The sequence below is a fragment of the Microcaecilia unicolor genome, chromosome 3 (assembly GCF_901765095.1).
Source record: "Microcaecilia unicolor chromosome 3, aMicUni1.1, whole genome shotgun sequence".
Classification (NCBI taxonomy): domain Eukaryota; kingdom Metazoa; phylum Chordata; class Amphibia; order Gymnophiona; family Siphonopidae; genus Microcaecilia; species Microcaecilia unicolor.
The window spans coordinates 308523257-308547450 of record NC_044033.1 but is presented as its reverse complement, the minus strand read 5'-3'; the positions used below and the strand labels follow the sequence as shown (position 1 = coordinate 308547450).

The 24194-nt window shown below is 44.5% G+C and overlaps 1 protein-coding gene across 1 annotated transcript in view; it reads left to right on the top strand.

Moving 5' to 3' along the window:
- The first annotated feature begins 2171 nt into the window (after positions 1 to 2171).
- TSFM (Ts translation elongation factor, mitochondrial) overlaps positions 2172 to 24194 on the top strand; it is a 25222-nt gene continuing 3199 nt past the window's right edge. The window contains exons 1-4 of the mRNA XM_030198302.1: positions 2172 to 2310; positions 3969 to 4121; positions 12985 to 13113; positions 21796 to 21918. Of these exons, the coding sequence (XP_030054162.1) occupies positions 2266 to 2310; positions 3969 to 4121; positions 12985 to 13113; positions 21796 to 21918 (450 nt within the window). The 5' untranslated portion in view covers positions 2172 to 2265. The remainder of the gene's footprint in view (positions 2311 to 3968; positions 4122 to 12984; positions 13114 to 21795; positions 21919 to 24194) is intronic.

Genomic DNA, 24194 nt, shown 5'->3' with positions numbered 1-24194 from the left:
GCCTAGTGGGTGAGCTAAGTGGGTGGCACACGTTAAATGTGCGGTAGCCCTACCACCACTTTGTAAAAGGGCCCCTCTGTTTTGAGTCTCTCTCTTTCTCAGCAGCTCTAACATTTGCTATCCTGATACAAGATGCTCTAAGGAACCTGACAACATAATGTCTAAGGATATGTTATGTTATCGCTTAAAGTGATTACCTTGGCTATATATAGATATAGATATATACTACTACTACTAACTAGCATTTGCTACTAGGGTTACGCAGCGCTGTACAATTTAAACATAGAAGGACAGTCCCTGCTCAAAGAGCTTACAATCTAAAAGACAAGAGAACAATCTAAAGACAAGTGAACAATCTAGAGGACGAGTGAACAGTTAATCTGATAGGGTGGATAGATTGGGGCATTCTATATATCTTGAGCGGTTAGGCGCCGAAGGCAGCATTGAAGAGGTGAGTTTTAAGCAGAGATTTGAAGATGGGTAGGGAGGGGGCATGGCGTATGGGTAAAGGAAGATTGTTCCAGGCATGGGGTGAGGCAAGGCAGAATGAGCGGAGCCTGGAGTTGGCAGTGGTGGAGAAGGGTACTGAGAGAAGGGCTTTGTCCTGTGAGCGGAGGTTACGGGCGGGAACATAGGGGGAGATGAGGGTGGAGAGGTAGTGAGGAGCCGCAGACTGAGTGCATTTGTAGGTAAGGAGGAGGAGCTTGAATTGTATGCGATATCTGATCGGAAGCCAATGAAGTGATTTGAGGAGGGGGTGATATGAGAATATCGGTTTTGGCGGAATATAAGACGTGCAGCAGCGTTCTGAACTGATTGAAGGGGGGATAGATGGCTGAGTGGGAGGCTGGTGAGGAGTAAGTTGCAGTAATCAAGGCGAGAGGTAATGAGAGCGTGGACGATAGTTCTGGTGGTATGCTCAGAGAGGAAAGGGCGAATTTTGCTGATGTTGAAGAGGAAGAAGCAACAGGTCTTGGCAGTCTGTTGGATATGCACAGAGAAGGATAGGGAGGAGTCGAAGATGACTCCGAGGTTGCGGGCAGATGGGACGGGGAGGATGAGGGTGTTATCAACAGAGATAGAGAGTGGAGGAAGAGAAGTAGGTTTAGGAGGAAAGACGAGCAGCTCGGTCTTGGACATGTTCAGCTTCAGGTGGCGGTTGGACATCCATGCCGCAATGTCGGATAAACAGGCCGATACCTTGGCCTGGGTCTCCGCGGTGATGTCAGGTGTGGAGAGGTATAGCTGGGTGTCATCAGCATAAAGATGATACTGAAAACCATGAGACGAGATCAGCGAGCCCAGGGAAGAGGTGTAGATTGAGAAGAGAAGGGGTCCAAGGACAGATCCCTGGGGAACTCCAACAGATAGTGGGATGGGAGTGGAGGAAGATCCATGGGAGTGTACCCTGAAGGTGCGGTGGGAGAGATAAGAGGAGAACCAGGAGAGGACAGGGCCTTGGAACCCAAAAGAGGACAGCGTGGCAAGAAGTAAATCATGGTTGACAGTGTCAAACGCGGCGGAAAGATCGAGGAGGATGAGGATGGAGTAGTGACCTCTGGATTTGGCCAGGAGCAGGTCGTTGCAAACTTTAGAGAGTGCTGTTTCTGTCGAGTGCAGAGGGCGAAAACCGGATTGAAGTGGATCGAGGATGGCATGAGAGGAGAGAAAATCAAGGCAGCGGCTGTGAACGGCGCACTCAAGTATTTTGGAAAGGAAGGGTAAAAGAGAGATGGGGCGGTAGTTGGAGGGGCAGGTAGGGTCAAGTGAAGGTTTTTTGAGGAGAGGTGTGACAACGGCGTGCTTGAAGGTGTCAGGGACAGTTGCAGTGGAGAAAGAGAGGTTGAGGATGCGACAGATGGCGGGGGTGACAGTATGGGAGATGGTGTTGAGTAGGTTGGTGGGGATGGGATCAGAGGAACAGGTGGTGCATTTCGAGGAGGAAAGAAGATATATAAAACTTGCTGTTATGCCAATAAAATTATCTGAATCTAAGTGATTCTCACCACCCAATAAAGTTCTAAATGATCACATGATTTCGCACCCACCCCTCCCCTCCTTTTTCCTTGGCTACACAATGCCACACAATACCTTCCCGAGAGCTTTGTCTCTTGAGGGCCACCGTAGCAGACCCTCCACACGCACACTCGACATCATACGGTCTCCCCGTGATGTCATCATTGTGCGCGTTCTTGCTCTCTCTCCCCCGACAATGTATGACGTTCTTGCTGCACTTCGCTGTTCGCTTCTAGCTCAGGGTGCTGGATGGATATGATTGTGTGCGGTCTGTTTAGAGTTCTGCGAGCGAAGGTGAGATGGGCAGGGATAGGGTTGGGTGGGCTTTCTCTCTTTACTCCTTCCACTCCAATCTCTTGCCCGAGCAATGGAGTGCAGGAATATTGATATGCTTAAGATTGTGGAAGGAAAAGTGCAGCGTTTACGTGACATCCCCAGAGATTTCAAGGACGAGCTTTCTCAGAAAGAATTGTTTAGGCAATGTGTCTTCTAGAGTATAAAGATTTATGTGTTATTGCTTTGCAAATTGGGGGGGGGGGGGGGGGGAGGGAAGGTATCCTAATATGATATTTGTTTTTCTTTGGAGCCTTTGAACATAAAAAGTGGAGGCAATATGGATAACTTTCCTAGCCCAAAATTGAAAGCAATGTAATAACGTGCAGGAGGCTTCTGAATACTACCATGGGCCCCCTATATTCAAAGAAGTTTTGTGCTTAAGCTAAATATGAGCAAATACTCGGGTAGACAGCATACAGTCCTTAGTAATGGCCCATTATCTCATGATAATGAGCCATTACTATTAAAGGCAGATGCAGAGGAGTGCCCAGAAGACCTGAAGGATGAGCGCAGGATCCCCTGATGCCATGGCTTTAATGCCAAGTCTGAGGAAGTGTAAAAAGGTAGCTCATTCTTTAGCAATCGCCAATTGATGAGGATTTCATGCCAGTTTCTTTCTCTTTATTATGGGCATGAAGGATCTGCAACATTTTTCTAGCTTTGTTGGAGGGGTGGGTCACAAAAACAGTAGGTGATGAGGAGCTACAGTGTGCAGTAAAGTTCTGAACTTCTGTTCTGACCATTTACACGGGACAATAAATTATATTTATGCACAAACTAGCATTTCAGCACTTGTTCATGTACATGCAACTAAGTGCTGGTACATTTTTTTTGTGTACAAATATGTATGCTGCTGCTAGCACACACCCATGTGTCCATGTTTTTGATCTCCTGTGTTAGAGCAGATTTTTTGCTAACAATTCATTTGCATAATATTTGGTTACAGGACTAGGTGAAATTTCTATGGGTTCATTAGGAAGCCATTGACAGAGTGTATAGAATGTTTGAATATTTGTACGTTTGGGAAGCTTGCCAGGTGCCCTTGGCCTGGATTGGACGCTGTCGTGGAAAGGATGCTGGGCTCGATGGACCCTTGGTCTTTTCCCAGTGTGGCATTACTTATGTACTAGTGTATAGCTCTAATGCAAGATTTATAGCATCAATCCCTTTATGGCTGAAAATATGCACATAGATTTCAGAGCACCTGTATAGGTAAATAGAATGGAGCAAGAAGAAGCAATAAATAGGAATGTGTGTTTTGATTTTTTTTCCTAGTGACAGGGACAATAGGATTTTTCTTCTCTTAGGCTTGCCTCATGAAAATACAATCAGGAGCAGGGCACTAGCCCTGAGGCTCAGATGAGTGAGAGAAGAGGCTTAGAAAGCATGAGAGTGGGAAAGCCTTCTCATGAGTGTGACACACTCCTATTGAGTGAGATTTGGCCAATATTTCTCACTATTCATGTTTAGTAAGCACATCAATCACTAGGCTAGATCTTCACCCCTTAAAATCTTAGAGCTCGTTTTATCTATGACGATGTCTTGCTGTTGCTCTTCTATTGCATTTTCTTCCATTTTTGGAGTATATAACTTTTTGCCTGTGTTTATTTCCATAGGTGTTTCCCTTACACCAGGCCAGATACTTTCATTCCGAGACCAGACTGTTGGCTTCCGACAAAAGTCTCTTAGTAAAACTAAGACGACAAACTGGCTATTCTTTTGTGAAATGTAAGCAGGCCCTGGATAAATTCAACAATGATCTTAAACAGGTACGTGTTGGCTGGGAAAAAGACCAGCTGTAGAGTTGTCAGGTTGTCTCGGTCTTCCTTTGCTGGACTTTCCCTCTGTTGTGCAAAACTATAATTGTTCGTATACTTCTTGAAAGAACTGGTTTCCTTTAATTGTCATTTCTTACTGGAGTATGCATGCAGCAAAATATTATTATTGATAATAAGTTGGACTTAATACAGGGATTGACAAATCCCAGGTCACTATAGTGCCTAAAAATTATACCCTAATGTCTGGGATTTTGTGTCCTTGTGATTGTTGCTGCACCACCAGTGCACAGCGTGACTCGGCTCAAGTTTGAGCCACATGGTGCAGGATTCTGCTACTCTGATGGTCTCTATTCTTGGAAGATTTGAGCTCATGAGACCAGCTGTACAGTTCCTGCACCATACAGCTCAAACTGGAGCTGAGCCATTTGTGCAGAGGAAGAATTGTTTCTTTGGCAGCACAGCAAGGCCAAGGACAGGAAGGAAATGGGGGGAAGGGCATTCATAAGAAGAGTGAAAAGAAAGATAGGCAAAGGGAAAGAAAGGTGAGGAGTAGAAATGGAAAAATTAGAAGCATGAAAGGAAGGGAACTAGGTGAAAAGAAAAAAAAACTCCATTTGAATCACACAAGTCAAAAGAGGGAATTTAACCTTACTCCTTCTGGAACCTGCCCACTAGGGAAACTACTGAGGAGGACAAATGGGATGAGAGAAATGGGATTTTAATACACAATGAAGGACATTTTCGATATGATGTCTAAGTCCAACTTTGGACATTTGCAAAAACCGTCGAAAATCTGAATAGAAAGGAAGGTCATTTTCAAAAAAGAAATATGTCTTTTTTTTTTTTTTCTAAAAATACTGTTTTGAACAAGGTTTAGTGATTTAGATGTTTTGTTTTTTTGGTCCATTAAAAAAAAAAAAAGTCCAAGTGCAAAATGCACAAAATCAAACCATTGGGATGTAGGAGGAGCCAGGATTTTTAGTAGATTGGTCCCCCAGATGTCCCAGGAAAGCAGTAGGGCACCCTAGCCAGCACTGTACTGGACTTCATAAAATGCTCCCAGGTACAGATTTCACTATTGCTCCCTTATATTTTCTGCTGAGCCCCCCAAAATCCACTACCCCCAACTGTAAACCACTACTATAGCCCTTGCAGGTGACGGGGGCACCTATATGTGGGTACAGTGGGTTTCTGGTGAATTTTGGAGGACTTAGTTTTTTCCACAAGTGTAACGGGGAGGTATGAGCCTGGGTCCACCTGTCTGCAGTGCACTGCACCCACCACTAGACTACTGCAGGGACCTGCATGCTGTTCTAATGGACCTGAGTGTAATATCTGAGGCTGGCAAATAATATTTTTTTTTTTGGGGGGGGGGGGGGGTCAGTGACCACTGGGGGGAGTAAGGAGAGGTCATCCCTCATTCCCTGCAGCAGTCATCTGGTCATTTAGGGCACCTTTTGATGCTTTATTCGTTCTAAAAACAGGTCTAGCTCAAAACGTCTGACACACCCCCTTGTGATTTGAATGCGTTTCTGATGGACTTCATAGAAAAATGTCTAAAATTGGTTTTGAATATACCAATTTGGATGCTTTTGTTGAGAAAAACCTCTAAAAGCAGATTTATGCCACTTTTTGGATGTTTTTCTCTTTTGAAAATGAGCTCCAATCAAACATATAATTGGCAAGAGGCATACTCACTCGCAAATGCGCAGTAGAGACCCTCTCTGTCCCGCCCCCGCGTCAATACGTGATGACGGGGGCGTGACAGAGAGGGAACCTGCGCACATGCGAGTGAGGGAACCGCCGTCATCACCGCTCCCCCCCCCCAGGGTTGCCGCTACCGCTCCCCCCACCCACCCGGAGTCACCGCCGCCACCCACCCTCCACCCGGCCCGGGTACCTGGCTTAATTATTCAAACCGCCGGAACGCAGCACACAGCTCATCTGAGCTGCCGTTGGCCTTCCTTACCTGCCTGTGTCCCGCCCTCGCCGACGTTACGTCACACGAGGGCGGAACACACGCAGAGAAGAAGGAAGGCCGATGGCAGCTCAGATGAGCTGTGTGCTGCGTTCCGGCGCTTTGAATAGTGAAGCCAGGTACCGGCCCGGGTGGCGGAGGGGACTCCGGGGAGGAGGGGGCGGCGGCGACTCCGGGGGGGAGGGGTGGCGGCAACCTATCCGGGGGGGGGGGGCCTTTCAAACCCCCCCCCCCCTTCCTTACTAGCCCATTTTTACGGGCTCAACGGCTAGTATGAGATATTCACCGGCAGGTCCTTGGCAGCATTGAAGGGTTAGTGCAGGTATTTTTTGTGCCCATAGTGGGCTCACAATCTAAGTTTTGTACCCGGGGCAATGGGGGGTTAAGTGGACTAAAGACAAAATAGCCTGCCCTCCCTGTAAGTAAATGAATGTGCTAATGGTTCTTTGTGTGGCTGTCAGGACACTTTGCTCTGCTTTGATCTGGTTCGGGAGGTAATTATGATAGGGCCGCTTGATAAGAGTGATCGTAATATGTTCAAATTTGATATTAGCTTTGGAGTAAGTATAAACAGGAACTCCAATACATTAGCATTTAACTTTCAAAGGGAGACTATGATAAAATGAGAAGAAAGGTGAAAAAAATTTGGAGGAGCAGCTGCGAGGGTCAAAAATTTACATTAGGCGTGGATGTTGTTCAAAAATAACATCCTGAAAGCCCAGGCAAAATATATTTTGTGTATTAAAAAAGGAGGGAAGAAGACCAAATGACAGCTGGCATGGTTAAAAAGTGAGGTGAAGGAAACTATTAGAGCTAAAAGAAAATCCTTCAGAAAATGGATGAAGGAACTGACTGAAAATAATAAGAAACAGCATAAGGAATGTCAAGTCAAATGCAAAGCGCTGGTAAGGAAGGCAAAGAGGGACTTTGAAAAAAAGATTGCGTTGGAGGTGAAAACACATAGTAAAAAATTTTTTAGGTATATGAAAAGCAAGAAGCTGGCAAAAGAATCAGATAGACCTCTAGGGGTAAAAGGGGCAATCAGGGAAGACAAAGCCATAGCGGATAGATTAAATGAATTCTTTGCTTCAGTCTTCACCGAGGAAGATTTGGGAGAGATACCGGTTCCAGAAATGGTATTCAAAGCTGATGAGTCGAAGAAACTGAATGAAATCTCTGTAAGCCTAGAAGATAATTTGACAAATTGAAGAGTAGCAAATCTCCTGGACCGGATGGTATTCATCCCAGAGTACTGATAGAATTGAAAAATGAACTGACAGAACTATTGTTAGTAATATGTAATTTTTCTTTAAAATCGAGCGTGGTACCGGAAGATTGGAGGGTGACCAATGTAACGCCGATATTTTAAAAAGGTTCTAGAGGGGATCCGGGAAATTATAGACCAGTGAGCCTGACGTTGGTGCCGGGCAAAATGGTAGAGACTATTATAAAGAACAAAATTACAAAGCATATTGAAAAGCATGGATTTAGTGAAATCTTGCCTCACCAATCTATTACGTTTCTTTGAAGGGGTGAACAAACGTGGATAAAGGCGAGCCGGTTGATAGTGTATCTGGATTTTCAAAAGGTGTTTGACAAAGTGCCTCATGAAAGACTCCAGAAGAATTTGGAGAGTCATGGGATAAGAGGTTTTGTCCTATGGTGGATTAAAATCTGGTTGAAGGATAGAAAACAGAGAGTAGGTTTAAATGGTCTTTATTCTCAATGGAGAAGGGTAGATAGTGGGGTTCCTCAGGGATCTGTGCTGGGACCGCTGCTGTTTAACATATTTATAAATGATCTAGAGGTAGGAGTAACTAGTGAGGTAATTAAATTTGCTGACGACAAAGATATTCAAAGTTGTTAAATTGTGAGAAGATTGTGAAAAATTATAAGAGGACCTTACGAGACTGGGAGTCTAAATGGCAGATGACGTTTAATGTGAGCAAGTGCAAAGTGATTCATATGGGAAAGAGGAACCCGAACTATAGCTACATAATGCAAGGCTCCACGTTAGGAGTCACCGACCAAGAAAGGGATCTCTGCGTCATTGTTGATGATACGTTGAAATCCTCTGTTCAGTGTGCTGCGGCGGCTAAGAAAGCAAATAGAATGTTAGGTATTATTAGGAAAGGAATGGAAGACAAAAATGAGGACATTATAATTTTTTTGTATCGATCCATGGTGCGACCGCATCTCGAATATTGTGTTCAATTCTGGTCAGCGCATCTCCAAAAAGATATAGTGGAATTAGAAAAGGTACAAAAGATTGGTATGAAAGGGGAGGTGCTACTGTTGGGAGATTTCAATTTGTCTGACATGAATTGGAACGTCCCGTCTGTAGAATCGGAAAGAAGTAGGGAGATTGTGGATGCCTGTCAAAGTGCCTTGCTCAGACAAATGGTGACGGAATCCACGAGGGGTTGATGCTGGATCTAGCGCTCACTAATGGAGGTAGTGTTTCCGATATCTGGGTGGGTGCCCACCTATGTAATAGTGATCATCACACCGTATGGTTTGATATAAGGGCGGAGTGCGGACACACACGACTCAAAGTTTTGGATTTCAGACATACTGATTTTGATAAAATGGGGGAATACCTGAAGAAGGAGCTGTTGGCGTGGGAAGCCATAGGAGAAGTGGTCCAAGCTAAAGGCTGCTCTAAATATGGCGACTGATCTTTTTGTGAGGAAAGTAAACAAAAACAAGAGAAGCAGGAAGCCTATATGGTTCTCCAAACAAGTAGCTGAAAAAATAAGAGCAAAAGAGGCACAAAAGAACGCAATGAGAGGATCACGGGAAAGATTATCGGATTAAAATGAAAGAAACGAAGAGAGAAATATGGCTAGTGAAAGCGCGAGCAGAAGAAAAAAATGGCTAAAGATGTAAAGAGAGGTGACAAGACCTTTTTCAGATATATTGGAGAAAGGAGAAGAGATAGGAATGGAATTGCGAGACTGAAAGATAATGAGAATGGCTATATGGAGAGTGATGAAGATAAAGCGAACATGCTAAACAATTATTTCTTTTCGGTGTTCACGGAGGAAAATCCTGGAGAAGGACCGTGGTTGGCTGCCGAGGGAATGTCTGGGAATTGAGTGGATACTGCGCCGTTTATGGAAGAAAGCGTTTATAAACAGCTGGAGAATCTGAAGGTGAACAAAGCTATGGGGCCAGATGGGATGCATCCCAAGATTTATTTATTTATTACATTTGTACCCCGCACTACTGAAGGAGCTCAGGGAGGTTCTGGCGGAACCTCTTAAAGATTTATGTAATAGATCTTTAGAGACGGGAGAGGTTCCGGGAGATTGAAGATGAGCGGATGTGGTCCCTCTTCACAAACGTGGAGACAGGGAAGAAGTGGGAAACTACAGACCGGTAAGTCTCACGTCGGTGATAGGAAAAATAATGGAGTCGCTGCTGAAAGAATAGTTAATTTTTTAGAAACCGACGAGTTCCTCAGGGGTCGGTGCTGGGGCCTATTCTGTTTAATATATTTGTGGGAGATATTGCTGAAGGGTTGGAAGAAAAGGTGTGCCTTTTTGCGGATGACACCAAAATAGCTAATAGAGATGATACCCTGGAGGGAGTAGAAACGATGAGAAGGGATCTCCGAACGTTAGAAGAATGGTCGAGGGTCTGGCAGTTAAAATTTAATATAATAACCCAGTGATGGCGAACCTTTTAGAGACCGAGTGCCCAAACAGCAACCCAAAATCGAATTATTTATCGCAAAGTGCCGGTACTCATTATGGGCGGGGTCACCACATATGACTCCACCCCTATGATAGCCACACCCCTTACACCAGCCATGGTGCATATAAACAGACATCATTGAAAATATTATACTAGTATAGGAGAAAAAAATAACATGATTTTCTTCCATTATAAATCATTTCTATAAGCTGTTACAGCTCCAGTATACCCAGTGCAAAATAAGACAGCAGATGTAAATTCTCCAATTTGACATATTCCAAACACAAAAATGAAAATAAAATGATTTTTCCTACCTTTGTTGTCTGGTGATTTTGTTTTTCTATCCATATTGGTTCTAGTCGCTGATTCTGCTGCTCTCTTTCTGTTCTCTTAACTCCGTTTCCAGGGCTTCCTTTCCATTGATTTCTTTACTTTTCTCCTTTCTTCTTCATTTCTTGCCCTCCATCCATGTCCAGCAACCATCCTCTCCCCTCCAGCCACAAATGTCCAGCAACCCACCTCTCCCCTCCAGCCACAAATGTCCAGCCACCCTCCTCTCCCCCCTGCCCTCCCTCCCAGCACCTGGCAGCACCCAGCACCAGGCTTCCCTCCCACCCAGCACCCACCATCAGGCCTCCCTCCCACCCAGCACCCAACACCAGGCCTCCCTCCCACCCTCCCTCCCAGCACCAGGAACCCCCTCCTCCTAAAATTTAAAAAGCGTACCTCGGAGTCGGAGTTAAGGCGGCGTGTGTCCGTAGCGGCAGCGAAGCGCGTGTGCTTCGCTCGACGCGCCTTCGGCCTTCCCTGTCTCTCAAGCTCTGCTCCCGCCTATGGGCGCTTCGCTGCCGCTACGGACGCACGCCACCTAAACCCCGACTCCGAGCCGAGGAGGTACGCTTTTTAAATTTTAGGAGGAGGGGGGTTCCTGGTGCTGGGAGGGAGGACGGGCGGGCGGCCTGTTGCTCGTTGGGTTGGAGGGAGGGCGGGAGGAAGGCTGAACTGTAATAACCCAATAGGAAACCGGTTTTTTTTTGTATTTTATATATGCTATTAAAGTCAGTTTTCTACTATATATGTTAATTTCATATTACTATCTTTGTAAAGTAATAGTGCTCAGTAATCCCATATTACTCCGGTTTCCTATTGGGTTATTATATAAACGAAACCAGAACGTTTGGTTACCCCAGAGAAAGATAAGTTAAAATTTAATGCCAAGAATTGTAGAGTGATGCACTTGGGGTGCGGAAACCCAAAAGAGAGATACCAGATAGGAGGGGAGAGATTAGTAAGCTCGACTCAGGAGAGAGACCTTGGGGTGTTTGTGTCGGAGGATCTGAAGGTGAAGAATCAATGCGACGAGGCGGCGGCCGTGGCCAGAAGGATGCTAGGCTGCGTAGAGAGGGCATAACCAGCAGAAGAAAGAAGGTGTTGATTCCCCTCTACAAGTCGTTGGTGAGGCCCCACTTGGAGTATTGTGTTCAGTTTTGGAGGCCATATCCTGCTAAAGATGTAAAAAGACTGGAAGCGGTTCAAAGAAAAGCTACGAAAATGGTATGGGATTCGCGTTGCAAACCGTATGAGGAGAGACTTGCTGACCTGAAAATGTATACCTTGGAGGAAAGGAGAAACGGGTGATGTGATACAGACATTCAAATATTTGAAAGGTATTAATCCGCAAATGAACCTTTTCCGGAGACGGGAAGGCGGTAGAACTAGAGGACATGAATTGAGGTTGAAGGGGGGCAGACTCAGGACTAATGTCAGGAAGTATTTTTTCACGGAGAGGGTGGTGGATATGTGGAATGCCCTCCCGCGGGAGGTGGTGGAGATGAAAACGGTAATGGAATTCAAACATGCGTGGGATAAACACAAAGGAATCCTGTTTAGAAGGAATGGTTCCATGGAATCTTAGTGGAGATTGGGTGGTGACACCGGTAATTGTAAACAAAACGGGAGCTTGGCAGACTTCTACGGTCTACGCCCTGATCGTGACTGAATAGATAGGGATGGGCTGGAGTGTAAATTTTAAGGGGCTTCGATGTTAGCTTCAGAACTTAGTACAAGAACAGTACTGGGCAGACTTCTACGGTCTGTGCCCTTAGAAAGGCAAGGACAAATCAAACTCAGGTATACATATAAAGTATCACATACCATGTAAAATGAGTTTATCGTGTTGGGCAGACTGGATGGACTGTACAGGTCTTCATCTGTCGTCATTTACTATGTTACAGAGAAGGGTGATAAAAATGGTAAAGGGAATGGGACGACTTCTCAATGAGGAAAGGCTGAAGCATCTAGGGCTCTTCAGCTTGGAGAAAAGATGGCTGAGGGGAGATATGATAGAGGTCTATAAAATAATTAGTGGAGTGGAATGGGTGGACGTGAATCGTTTGTTTATTCTTTCCAAAAATACTAGAACTAGGGGGCATGCGATGAAGCTGCAAAGTAGTAAATTTAATACAAATCAGAGAAAATATTTCTTCACTCAACGTGTAATTAAACTCTGGAATTCCTTCCAGAGAATTTGGTAAAGGCGGTTAGCTTAGCGGGGTTTTAAAACAGTCTGGACAGTTTCCTAAAGGAAATGTCCATAGACCATTATTAAATTGACTTGTGGAAAATCAACTGCTGATTTCTGAGATTAGCAGCATAAAATGTATTGAACTTTTTCGGGATCTTGCCAGGTACTTGTGACCTGGATTGACCATTGTTGGCAACAGGATGCTGGTCTTGATGGACTGTTGGTCTGTCCCAGTGTGGCAATACTTATGTACTTCTGTACTCTGCTGCCTAGGCAACTGCCTGGTCTTGCCTAGTGGTTAGACTGGCTCTGACTGTATCCACTTCAAAAATAAAATTTGCAGTAACTACAAGCCCCCTTGATGCCTGGAATGTAGTTATTTAGTTATTTATTTTACCATTGATTCCAGTGCATAAATAGCACTTTTTATTTTGAAATACTGGAACTTTATTGAATGTCTTGCGCTGTGCGGTGACAATGCAGTATTTTTTTCACAAGGGTACTTCAGATCAGCAATGATTTTAGCCATCTTTTCAAGGAAACATATAACAGGCTTTTCATTCCATTGCCCTTGTTTGTAACTTTTTCTTTTTTCCAGTTGTGATGTATAAAGATAAATCAGCCTGTTTTTTCTTCCCCTTTGTGGCTCATAGGCAGAGGCTTGGCTTCATGATGAGGCTCAGAAGCAGGGGTGGAGCAAAGCATCCAAGCTTAAGGGAAGAAAGACGGCAGAAGGCCTGATTGGTCTCCTTCAGGAGGGAAACTGTGCCGTGATGGTAGAGGTAAGTCTTATAGCCGCGGGGGGGGGGGGGGGGGGGGGGGGGGGTGCTGTCTGCATTTTTAAAATGCAGCTTCTGTTGGAGCCCTGAGGAGGAGCACATCTGTTCTGAAGTTGCTTTCAGGCATTTGAGTTTCCTGTAGCTCACATCTATACAAATTTAGGGGCCCTTTTACTTAGCTGTGGGAAAAGTTGGCCTTAGACTATTTTTTTCTACACATCAAGGCCATTTTTCCTGCAGCCGGAAAATGGCCAGTTTTTTTATTTTTTTTAATTAATGGCCATGCGCTAATGTTGCCATAAACACGTGACTATTAACAAAACTTATTGCATGAGCACTTACTGCCACCCATTTTGTAGGTGGTAAAGGGCTTATGTGCTAATCCTGTGCTAATCAGTCATTGCACAGTAATGTAGATGCGCTGATTAGTGCAGAAACGCCCAATCACTCTCCCCCCAGGAAAAAAAATTATTTTGTGCACGGTTTGCATATGCTACTGCCAAAATTACCACAGGATGCCTGAGTATTAATCTCAAGATACTAATTAATTTCCATTGACCATCATAACACTGTACTAGTTGTAAAATTGTTCTTTCTTTTTGAAATCTTCAAATCTCACTCGTAATTCAGCTTTTGTAATGTATGTAAGCCACAATGAACTGATATTGTTTTTGAATAATATGGGATGTAAGAACCAATAAATAAATAAATCCCATGGTAAACCTTTTAAGCTGCGTTTGGCGCGCGTTAGCCTCTAGTGCAGCTTAGTAAAAGAGCCCCTTGTGCTCTAAAATTTTTTAAAGGGGTCCTTTTACTAAGCTGCAGGAAAAAGGGCCCTGCGGTAGTGGTAGGGGCCTTTTTTTCCCTGCACACCAGGGCCCTCTTTTCCGCAGCGAGTAAAAAGCCCCTAAAAAAAATGGCCATTCGGTAAGACTACTCTTACCATGTGGCCATGAGGGGGGCACTTACCGCCATCCATTGAGGTAGCGGTAAGGGTTCCTGTGGTAAACAAGCAGCATGTGGCGATGCCCTATTACTGCCGGGTTAGTAACGCACTATAAAATACATTTTTCTGGCATGTCGAAAATGGCGCACACTTAAGGCGGAACTACCACCCGCTATTGCATTGGGCCGGCAGTAGTTCCAGCCTGCATTGGGCTTACCAACGCTTTGTGAAAGAGGCCCTTAGAGAGGGAGAGCCAGTGCTTTACCCATGAAAATGGGGTTTTACAAAATTGCCTGCTCACTAGTTCAGTAAAAGTTCCCAGTGGCAGGATTGCAGTTACTCCCGGACGTTGAAAATTCAAGCACCAAGGAGCACGTGTAAATGTGAGTGCATAGTTTTCCTGGAGTAGTTTTTGGAAGCAAAAGAAAATGCTTTGAAAATCTGACAAAGACTATATAGCCAGGGCCAACCCTACCTCTAGGCAGACAAGGTATTTTTTTTGTTACATTTGTACCCCGCGCTTTCCCACTCATGGCAGGCTCAGTGTGGCTTACATGGGGCAATGGAGGGTTAAGTGACCTGCCCAGAGTCACAAGGAGCTACCTGTGCCTGAAGTGGGAATTGAACTCAGTTCCTCAGTTCCCCAGGACCAAAGTCCACCACCCTAACCACTAGGCCACTCCTCCACTCCCTAGGCCTAGGGTGTCAGAATTTGGGGGCAGCAGTACAGGAGAGAACCTCCTGTTCATCTCATCCCTCTGTAGAGCCTGCCACCACCACCCTATCTCTTCCCAAGCACCAAACTATAAGAAGATTGAGCACTACATGGGCCTGTCTCTCTGAAAGTAAGTGAAGAAGCTGAGTTTTGGGGGTGGGGGGAGATAGCTGAAAGTTCACCTAAGGCATCAGATAACTTTGGGCCTGTACATAACAGAGTTACATATATTTTTTTATTCTTTCTAACTCAACAGAATGTTTGAAAAAATTATACATAAGGAGTTTAAAATGTCTGTCTATTTGCCTTAAAACAAAATAATTCTCCAAAAACTTAATTGAACAGAATAGAATTTGATTTGGGATAAAGCCCTGGGAAAGGAAACATCAAGGTCAAAAAGGGGCCTCAAACAGGACCAGGGATTTCAGAGAAATAAATTCCCCCTCCTCCCCCCCCCCCAAAAAAAAAAATGTCCCAGTGCATTTCTGTGGGAGAGGGAGTTCAGTACCAGCAGCATTCCATGCGCTATTACGCAGCCCAAATGGCTGGTTTACCCCATCCCTGCTGGGCTAGCTGTTAGTGATTCTGAAGTGTATTTAATTTTCTTCATTGTAAACTCTACTGTAAAACCTGATGACTGTAACAGCAGCTCTATCATTAGACAAAGTGAAGCCACCATTGTAGGGAACCTCATTCTGGGCTAGCCACACATCCATCACTGCCTCTGTCCCTGCCTCTGATTCTCCCCTGGATGTGTGACAGCTGCAGTTGGAGTGGAGGAATGGCCTAGTGGTTAGAGTGGTGGACTTTGGTCCTGGGGAACTGGCAGCAAGGGAATAGGAAGGCAGAGGGAAGATGGTGAACATGAGGAGGGGGGATAGGGAAACGGAAGGGAGATGGTGGATATGGGGGGGGGGGGAATAGGGAGAGAGGAGATAGTTAAGGGGATAGGAATAGGGAAAGAGAGGGAAGATAGTGGACACTGGGGTCGGGGAATAGAGAGGCAGAAGGGAGATAGTGGAGACAGAGAAGCGCAATAGGGGGACAGATGGGAGATGGTAAACCACGGGAATAGGGGAGGATGGAAAAATGTTGAACATGGAGGAGGGAGGAAGCTGGAGAGGAGATGTGTTTAAAATGGAGAAATGAGAGTGGTGGGGGACATTGGGCTGGGAGAGATACTGAATAGAGGGGTGAGAAGGAGGCGAAGGTTAGTAAAAGATTTGGGAGTGAGAGGCTATACCAGTTCCAATACTAATACATGATTGTTGTATACTGTCATCACCAGAAAGCTCTAGATGGTTCAGTCCTGATAATTAGAAAAAGTAGAAAGAGGTGTCATATGAGGAAGTGCTAGAGATTAGGGCTCTTCAGCTTGGAGAGAAGTCAGCTGAGGGTAGATAAAATAGAGGTTTATAAAATCTTAATTGGAGTAGAACAGGTAAACGTGAATCAATTGTTTACTCTTTCAAAAGGTACAATGATTAGAGGACACATCATCAACTTACATTGTAGCACATTTTAAAACAAGAGAAAATATTTTTTCATTCCATGTATAGTTGAGCTCTGGAACTTGTTGCCAGAGGATGTGGTAAAAGCAGTCAACATAGCTGGGTTTAAAAAAGATTTGGACAAATATCTAGAGGAAAAGTCCATTAGGTAGGCCTCAGGAAAGCCATGACTTATCCCTAGGATTAGTAGTATGGAATCTTGCTACTTTGGGGGATTCAGCCAGGTATTGAGACCTGGAATGGCCGCTGTGGGAACCAGAATACTGGGCTTGATGGACTGACCCAATATGGCAATTCTTTGGCCTTATTGTGACAATAGGGATCAATATGTTAGGTTACATAATTAAAACTGCTACTATGCTGTTCAATATAGCCAGCATTACAAAGGTTTATAAATTATATACCTTGGGAATATAAGTTGCATTCTGTTTTACATGGGGCAGCAGCTGACTGATGTTCTGAGTGAGGGGACCTTCCCTCCTTCCTGACTGGAGGGTCCCCCTTTTGGGTACCTTGTGGAGGTGCGAGGTGGTAGGTACCTTCTCTTTCCTCACCTCAGGCAGCATATTGCCTCGAGCCACCCCTTGAGTGACAGAAGCCTAAACCTTTCATAATAGTTGTTGTGTATGATGATGTCTAGTGCCTGAGCCATGCAGCTTCTTGCTGGTTGCTAGTGATAGAAAATCATGGCCATACTTGACCTGGGACAGTGGCATGCTGTGGTTTAAATGGAGAGTGCATTCTTTGAAATCTGTTGATAGTGGCATCTAATGGTTTTGATAAATTATCACACTTGATTTTCTTTTCTATTTATTTGTAAGTCTTCTTATTTACTGACATTCAGATCAAGACATTGGAGGGTAACAAGTGACACCCAGTTGTCCGGTATAACGGAAACAATTCAACAACATGTCTTGATCAGTGCAAACCCAACACTTGACCATTTGGCTTTTTTTTTTTTCTTTCTTTTTCTCCCCTCATCCCACCCCCTCTTACTTGCTAATAAATTATTAATACTTACTGACGCAGTAGTCACCGCCCACACCCCATTTGTAACCCAAGATATGTATTTATTTATTCATTCATTCAGAGCATTTGATATACTTCTGGGCCCTTCACATAGGCATAAAGCAGTTAAGTAAAAAAAAAAAAAAAGGAAGATAATAATAGAAAAGAGCAGGATGGTCTAAGTAAGCGAGGCCTAGGTAGCACTCGGGTAGGAGATGGAGAGGAGGTAAATTTTCAAAGCTCGCTTAAAGGTGGAGAGAGAAGGCTGGGTTCTGATGTATGGGGGGAGGTTGTTCTACATTTTGAGGCCTAGTTAGCTGAATGTGGAGTCACAAGTAGCGAAGAGTCAGATGTGTGAGGGTGGAGGGAGCGCGAAGAGGTGGTTATCTGCACCCTAGTGTGTGTCCACCTTCATTTCAAACCAGGATCACTACCTCTCCCTCCCCATGTACACAATATCCCATGCTGCTGTCTTTCCATGAAGTTAAGAAAATTGCTGTGAGCTCTTGGGGAAAGTATTTGAATATAGTTACCCCAAATATTTATAAATGCAATGGAATTTTTGGTAATTGCCCATTTAAACTGACTCTCTCCTCCCACCTCTTCCCTTCAGCTCACAGACCTACACAGATACAAAATCACAAGCATCTGTGCACACTCAAGTCATACAGATACCCACATCCAGAGGGGCTGGAAAGAATTCCATAAGCTGTGCTAACGTGAGCAGTTATAACATTACTCCCTTAGTATTTCAGAAAAATGGCATTTGAAAGTAAAAATGTCCTTCTTGTCAGTCAAAAGCACTCTTATTATTTGGATACTGTTGGGATAAGAGAAAACATCCTGCGCTTCATTTTCAATCTTCCCTTTGCAGTAACTTAATATTGAAAGAGAAAGAATTGCATGGATGTTTAAAGGAAGGAAGGGATTAGCCACAACCACATACCTGAGGGTTTCAATATTACTGAGTTTTATGGTTTTAGAAGACTCTTTAATACCTCTGTGAATTTTCCACCAGACCAAAACAAACAGTGAAAAAAAAGTATTTAGTTACCTGGAAATCTGAATGTAAATCTAAACAGGAGAAAAGGCCCAGATAACCAAGATATTATTGCTGGGATCTTCACAGCAACCTGAGAACTTGCCAGATTTAAACCAGTTGACTGGTTTGGAGACCCAGCTTTGTGTCTTCAGCAATTTCCCTGGATAAGGAAATGATTCAGGTACTGTGCCCAGCAAAGCCCATCCTGCAATGCAGAAGAGGAGGAGCTATCAGCAGGACTGTCCTGCCTGCTTCCACCTCTAAGCTCATCACTTTAGATCAGCATTTCCCAAACTGTGCACCGTGGCACCCTGGTGCGCCACAGCAAACTCTCTGGGATGCCGCGACAAATCCCGACCTCTCTTCCCGCCCAAACCACTATTGCATACAGCAGCAACAGAAAAACAACAACAAAAAAAAAAGCAAGTGCAGGGCTGCAACAGCCTTCAAGCATGTGCTGTTAGTTCTGCCGGTCCTCTGCCCCCGGAACTGGAAGTTGACGTCAGTGGGGGCAGAGGATCAGCAGAGCCGACAGCCCATGCCTGAAGGCTTCTGCGGCACCGCACATCCTTTTTTTTGTCACAGCCACTGAGGACACGGAACAGACGGACTTTGGGACTCGCAGCGACTGCTAAGGGAGTTGGATGAAAACAGGAGACGGGATTAAGTCAAAAAGTTGAAACCGATAGGTCAGTCTCCGTTTCTCTTCCCATTCAAAACGAAGCAAGCAAACCTATGAGTTGCTGCATCTAAGTTGTCATTCTTTATTGTTGGTAGCATTTTTTATTTAATCTCACTTATATTTTTAAGCATTCTGGCTTGTGCAGCATACAGATGTACAAAGAGGAATTATAATAACGGAATAACTTTTCATAGGTAGAGTAGTGATTTGTTATAAATCTTAATTAGTGTGTCATTTCGAGGGGTTGGTTATAGGGACACCCTAGCACTCTTATATTTGTGCAGAGAACAGATTGAGACCTGTATGGCTGGGGGGGGGGGGGGGGGGGGGGAGCTGCAAGAAATTGCTCAGACACGAAGGGTGCTGTGAACTAAAAAGGTTTGGGACCCACTGCTTTAGACTATAGAAGAAGAGCCTCACTGCCATTCCATAGTGGTAGAGCTACTATCACTGGGCCTAGCCCACAGATTTAGGAAAGGGATACTGTTGGCACATTAGAGAAAGGGAGGGCAGGTTAGCTCACTGTCTTGGTCTCCCTGAATTTTCCCATTCCAAGGGTTGTGGATACTGTATCCCCCGAGGGGGAGAGGGAGATGTGGTGATCACTCAAAGGGTGGCACCTAGTGGCTGGATTTAGAGCTTATGATTACAGGGCTCCCAGCCAAAGACTGTCACACTGTTACTGCAATACCCGGACCAGGTATGTTGGGGGAGGGGAATATACAAAATAAGGGCAAAGCCCCCGAGTAATTAAAAATGAAGACTCATGGTGCTGGAATCCCAGCAATTTATTTCTTTATCGTATTTGATATGCTGTCTCTGACACATACTGAGTGAAACAGTTTACAAAATGTGGTCCAGCAATAAAAAAAAAAACCCACAGTAAATCTAACCTATTACAGTAAAATAAATTTAAAAGGTAACTAATTAAGATTTTAAAGTGCAGGGGATTGATTCCCTTTCAGGATGAAGGAGGAAGGATAAGGACCCTAGGGGAAAGAGAAAATAATGGGTAAAAAGGAAGTATAAAGAGACGAAGCAGAAATAACGTGTGCACACAACCATAAGAGAAAAAAACAGGATGGATTAAAGGGGAAGGGAAGGGCGGGGTGGCATGAAGGATGGAAAAATTGCCAAAATGGGTTAGGATGGTAGGAATATTTAAAAGAGAAGGACAGAAAAAGAATAAAATGAAGAATACTGCAGGGAGAAAGGAGCATTAAAAAGAGAAACTTGTGCACCAGTAGTAAAATGGAGGGGGACAAAACTCAGGAAGTACAGACAATTAAAAAAAAAAACTTTTTTTGAAAAATATTTGAACCCTCAGAAAGGGCAAACCACCACCAAAAATGAGCAAAGAAAGCAAACAAATTAGAGTAAAACTAGCAACAGCAGAGTCATGGAATCGGAGGTAGGGTATTATTATGGATTAAGAACTGGTTGAAAGATAGGAAGCAGAGAGTAGGATTGCGTGGCCAGTATTCTCAGTGGAGGAGGGTAGTTAGTGGGGTCCCGCAGGGGTCTGTGCTGGGTCCGTTGCTTTTTAATGTATTTATAAATGACCTAGAGATGGGAATAACTAGTGAGGTAATTAAATTCGCCGATGACTATTCAGGGTCGTCAAGTCGCAGGAGGAATGTGAACGATTACAGGAGGACCTTGCGAGACTGGGAGAATGGGCGTGCAAGTGGCAGATGAAGTTCAATGTTGACAAGTGCAAAGTGATGCATGTGGGTAAGAGGAACCCGAATTATAGCTACGTCTTGCAAGGTTCCGCGTTAGGAGTTACGGATCAAGAAAGGGATCTGGGTGTCGTCGTCGATGATACGCTGAAACCTTCTGCTCAGTGTGCTGCTGCGGCTAGGAAAGCGAATAGAATGTTGGGTGTTATTAAGAAGGGTATGGAGTCCAGGTGTGCGGATGTTATAATGCCGTTGTATCGCTCCATGGTGCGACCGCACCTGGAGTATTGTGTTCAGTACTGGTCTCCGTATCTCAAAAAAGATATAGTAGAATTGGAAAAGGTACAGCGAAGGGCGACGAAAATGATAGTGGGGGATGGGACGACTTTCCTATGAAGAGAGGCTGAGAAGGCTAGGGCTTTTCAGCTTGGAGAAGAGACGGCTGAGGGGAGATATGATAGAAGTGTATAAAATAATGAGTGGAATGGATCGGGTGGATGTGAAGCGACTGTTCACGCTATCCAAAAATACTAGGACTAGAGGGCATGAGTTGAAGCTACAGTGTGGTCAATTTAAAACGAATCGGAGAAAATTTTTCTTCACCCAACGTGTAATTAGACTCTGGAATTCATTGCCGGAGAACGTGGTACGGGCGGTGTAGCTTGACGGAGTTTAAAAAGGGGTTAGATAGATTCCTAAAGGACAAGTCCATAGACCGTTATTAAATGGACTGGAAAATTCCTCATTTTAGGTATAACTTGTCTGGAATGTTTTTACGTTTGGGGAGCGTGCCAGGTGCCCTTGACCTGGATTGGCCACTGTCGGTGACAGGATGCTGGGCTAGATGGACCTTTGGTCTTTCCCAGTATGGCACTACTTATGTACTTATGTAAGAAAAACATCTACAGTACAAGCAAAAAACAAACCAAGCTTTCCTATGATTCCTGCGAATTGCATTTGTCACCAAGTTTTCCAGATATTCCCCCCCCCCCCCCCCCCCCCCCATTGAAAGCAGCCCTGATCCCAGTACCGAGCTGTGTGCCTGAACCCTGTGGCTCTGAGCACAGCATCCTATTCATTTTGTGTTTCCTTCCTGCAGGTAAACTGTGAGACTGATTTTGTTGCCAGAAATGCAAACTTCCAGCAGCTGGTGCAGCAGGTGGCACTGGGTACCATGATGCATTACCAGGGCAAGCAGGAGACTCTGTCCACTTACATCAAGGTGAGCTGGGCTAGCTTCCTTCCTTCTGTTTGGTGATATTAAATCCCAGAAGGTAAGGGACGGGGAATGAGGAACTGAAGCTCACACAGCAGTTCAAACACCTTGAGAAGAGAATCGCCCACCTCTAGGATTGAAATGGTGCAGCAGTTCAATGTCCTTTGGGGATGGTCACATCCAAAGAACATAAGAATAGCCTTACTTACTGGGTCAGACCAATGGTCCATCTAGCCCAGTAGCCTGCTTCCAACAGTGACTAATCCAGGTCACAAATACCTGACAGAATCCCAAAGGCAATGCAGACACACAGATGGTGAGCCCCCTTCCCCTTTTGATGGGAGGTATCATATTAAGATTTATCTATTTATTTAACAATTTGAACAACCTGCTATTCTCAGTGGCTTACAACTGGAACAAATAAAGAAAGTTTAACAGGACAACAAAGCACAATAATAGTATAACAGGTCAGGCAGCTTCTAACTTAACAATACAGTATGGGTATGAAATTAAGACATTGGACTTGAAGGTTATGGGGAATAATGAGATGGGACATTAGTTCTAGATGTTCAGTTCCAGCCAGCGGTGATACTGTGGCTGTGTTATTTGTTGCCTGTATAATATCTTCTTAAAAGGAATTGTAGCTCTTTGTAGATTGTAGATAAGGGGGCAGCAAGTTCCAAAGTTTTGGTCCAGTGACAGAAAGTTGACGATCTGTATTCATTCATTCATTCAGTCTGATTCTAAACCCCTACAATCCTTTGATTATGGGCAATTTAATACTGAAGCCAGGGATGGAATCCAGGTTTTATGTCGTAGTCTCCAAAAGCTGTGTAATTGTGGTGGTGGTAACAGAAATGGAGATCTCTGGGGACCAATCGTGATCAGTTGAGCAAAGAAATCCCTTCTGTATTTCTTATTCCTCTCTATTAAATCCTTGCTTTGCATGCCATCTGCTTCCCTTGTTCCATCTCTGTTGTTTGCTGCTTCATCGGGTAAGCCAGTGGTTCTCAACCCAGTTTTGGAACACAACCCAGGCAGTAGGGTTTCAGGATATCCACATGCATGAGAGAGATTTGCAGATATTACCTCTATATTGTAGGCAGATGAATGTGGGTATCCTGAAAAGCCAATGGCTGGGTGTGTCTCGAAGACTGAGTACCACTGAGACATTGAGCCTGCAAAAAAAAAAAAAAAAATGTGGGATAAAAATGTAACATAAATAAATAACTGTTGTACAGAGCTTCCCAAATGGGGGTCACAAAACCTGCTTTTGGGTCACGACCTAGATAGGCTCTCCATAGGTGCATCATTATTTTGCATCTCGGGGGAGTCACACAGTTTTATTTGTCCACAATCATGAGTCACAGCCACAAAAGATTGGGAAGCACTGCTCTAGTAACTTTCATGCACCAAGAGATAGCAGAGAAAGTTATGCTGTGGCTGACCACCAGGTGTCACTCTAAGAGCAATGGTTCTCTCCTGTGAGCTCTGAGTGTTAATGCATCTCCTTTCCTACCCATTACCCTGCATCAGGGACTTAACCCAGTCAGTAACATAGCACACTGGCCTCTAACTAGACCATCCACTTAGCCCCTGATGGCAAAGGCTATAAAGCAGTGAATGTGTGGTTGCAAACTGTATGTAACTTGCATTGTGCTTTCTCACTTGTCTCTATCACCCTCCTGATAGTTTCCTGTTGCAAGTCTCAGAGGCATACGCAGCATGATATCCTGACTTGTTACTACTGCTTTGTCCTGTAGAGTTTTCCTGGAGCAGATGAACTCGCCCAGTTAAAGACCAGCTCCGATGGCACCTCGCTGAGTGACCAGGTGGCACTTACAATAGGTAGGTGTATGAAACCCTTTCCTTGTTACCACTTCTAGCCCTGCTCTGTAGCACTGCATGCACAGTCCCCAAAAAGAACTGCCAGATGAGGTTCCACGACCAGGGGAGCCACTGCTTTACCACATTACCTTGTTCTTTATATAAGCAGAAGCACCCAGGGAGAGGGCAGAAGGTGAAGAGCCTGATCGTTGCTGTTTTCCATGGCAAGTCCAGTCCTAAGGACTTGGCCTGTGTCCATCACAGCTTTAGTTCCTTACTTCCTAATTTAAGCTAAGGGTACAGTAGGAATTCCCCTTACCCCACCCTCTCCCTCTCTTGGAGTGCCCTTGTGCAGAATCAAATGAAGCCATTATTTAAAGAGAGAATGTTCTTTTTTTTTTCAGTATGATTCTCTTCTCACAGCTAGAGACCCCCTGAGGGGCCAGAATTTAAGA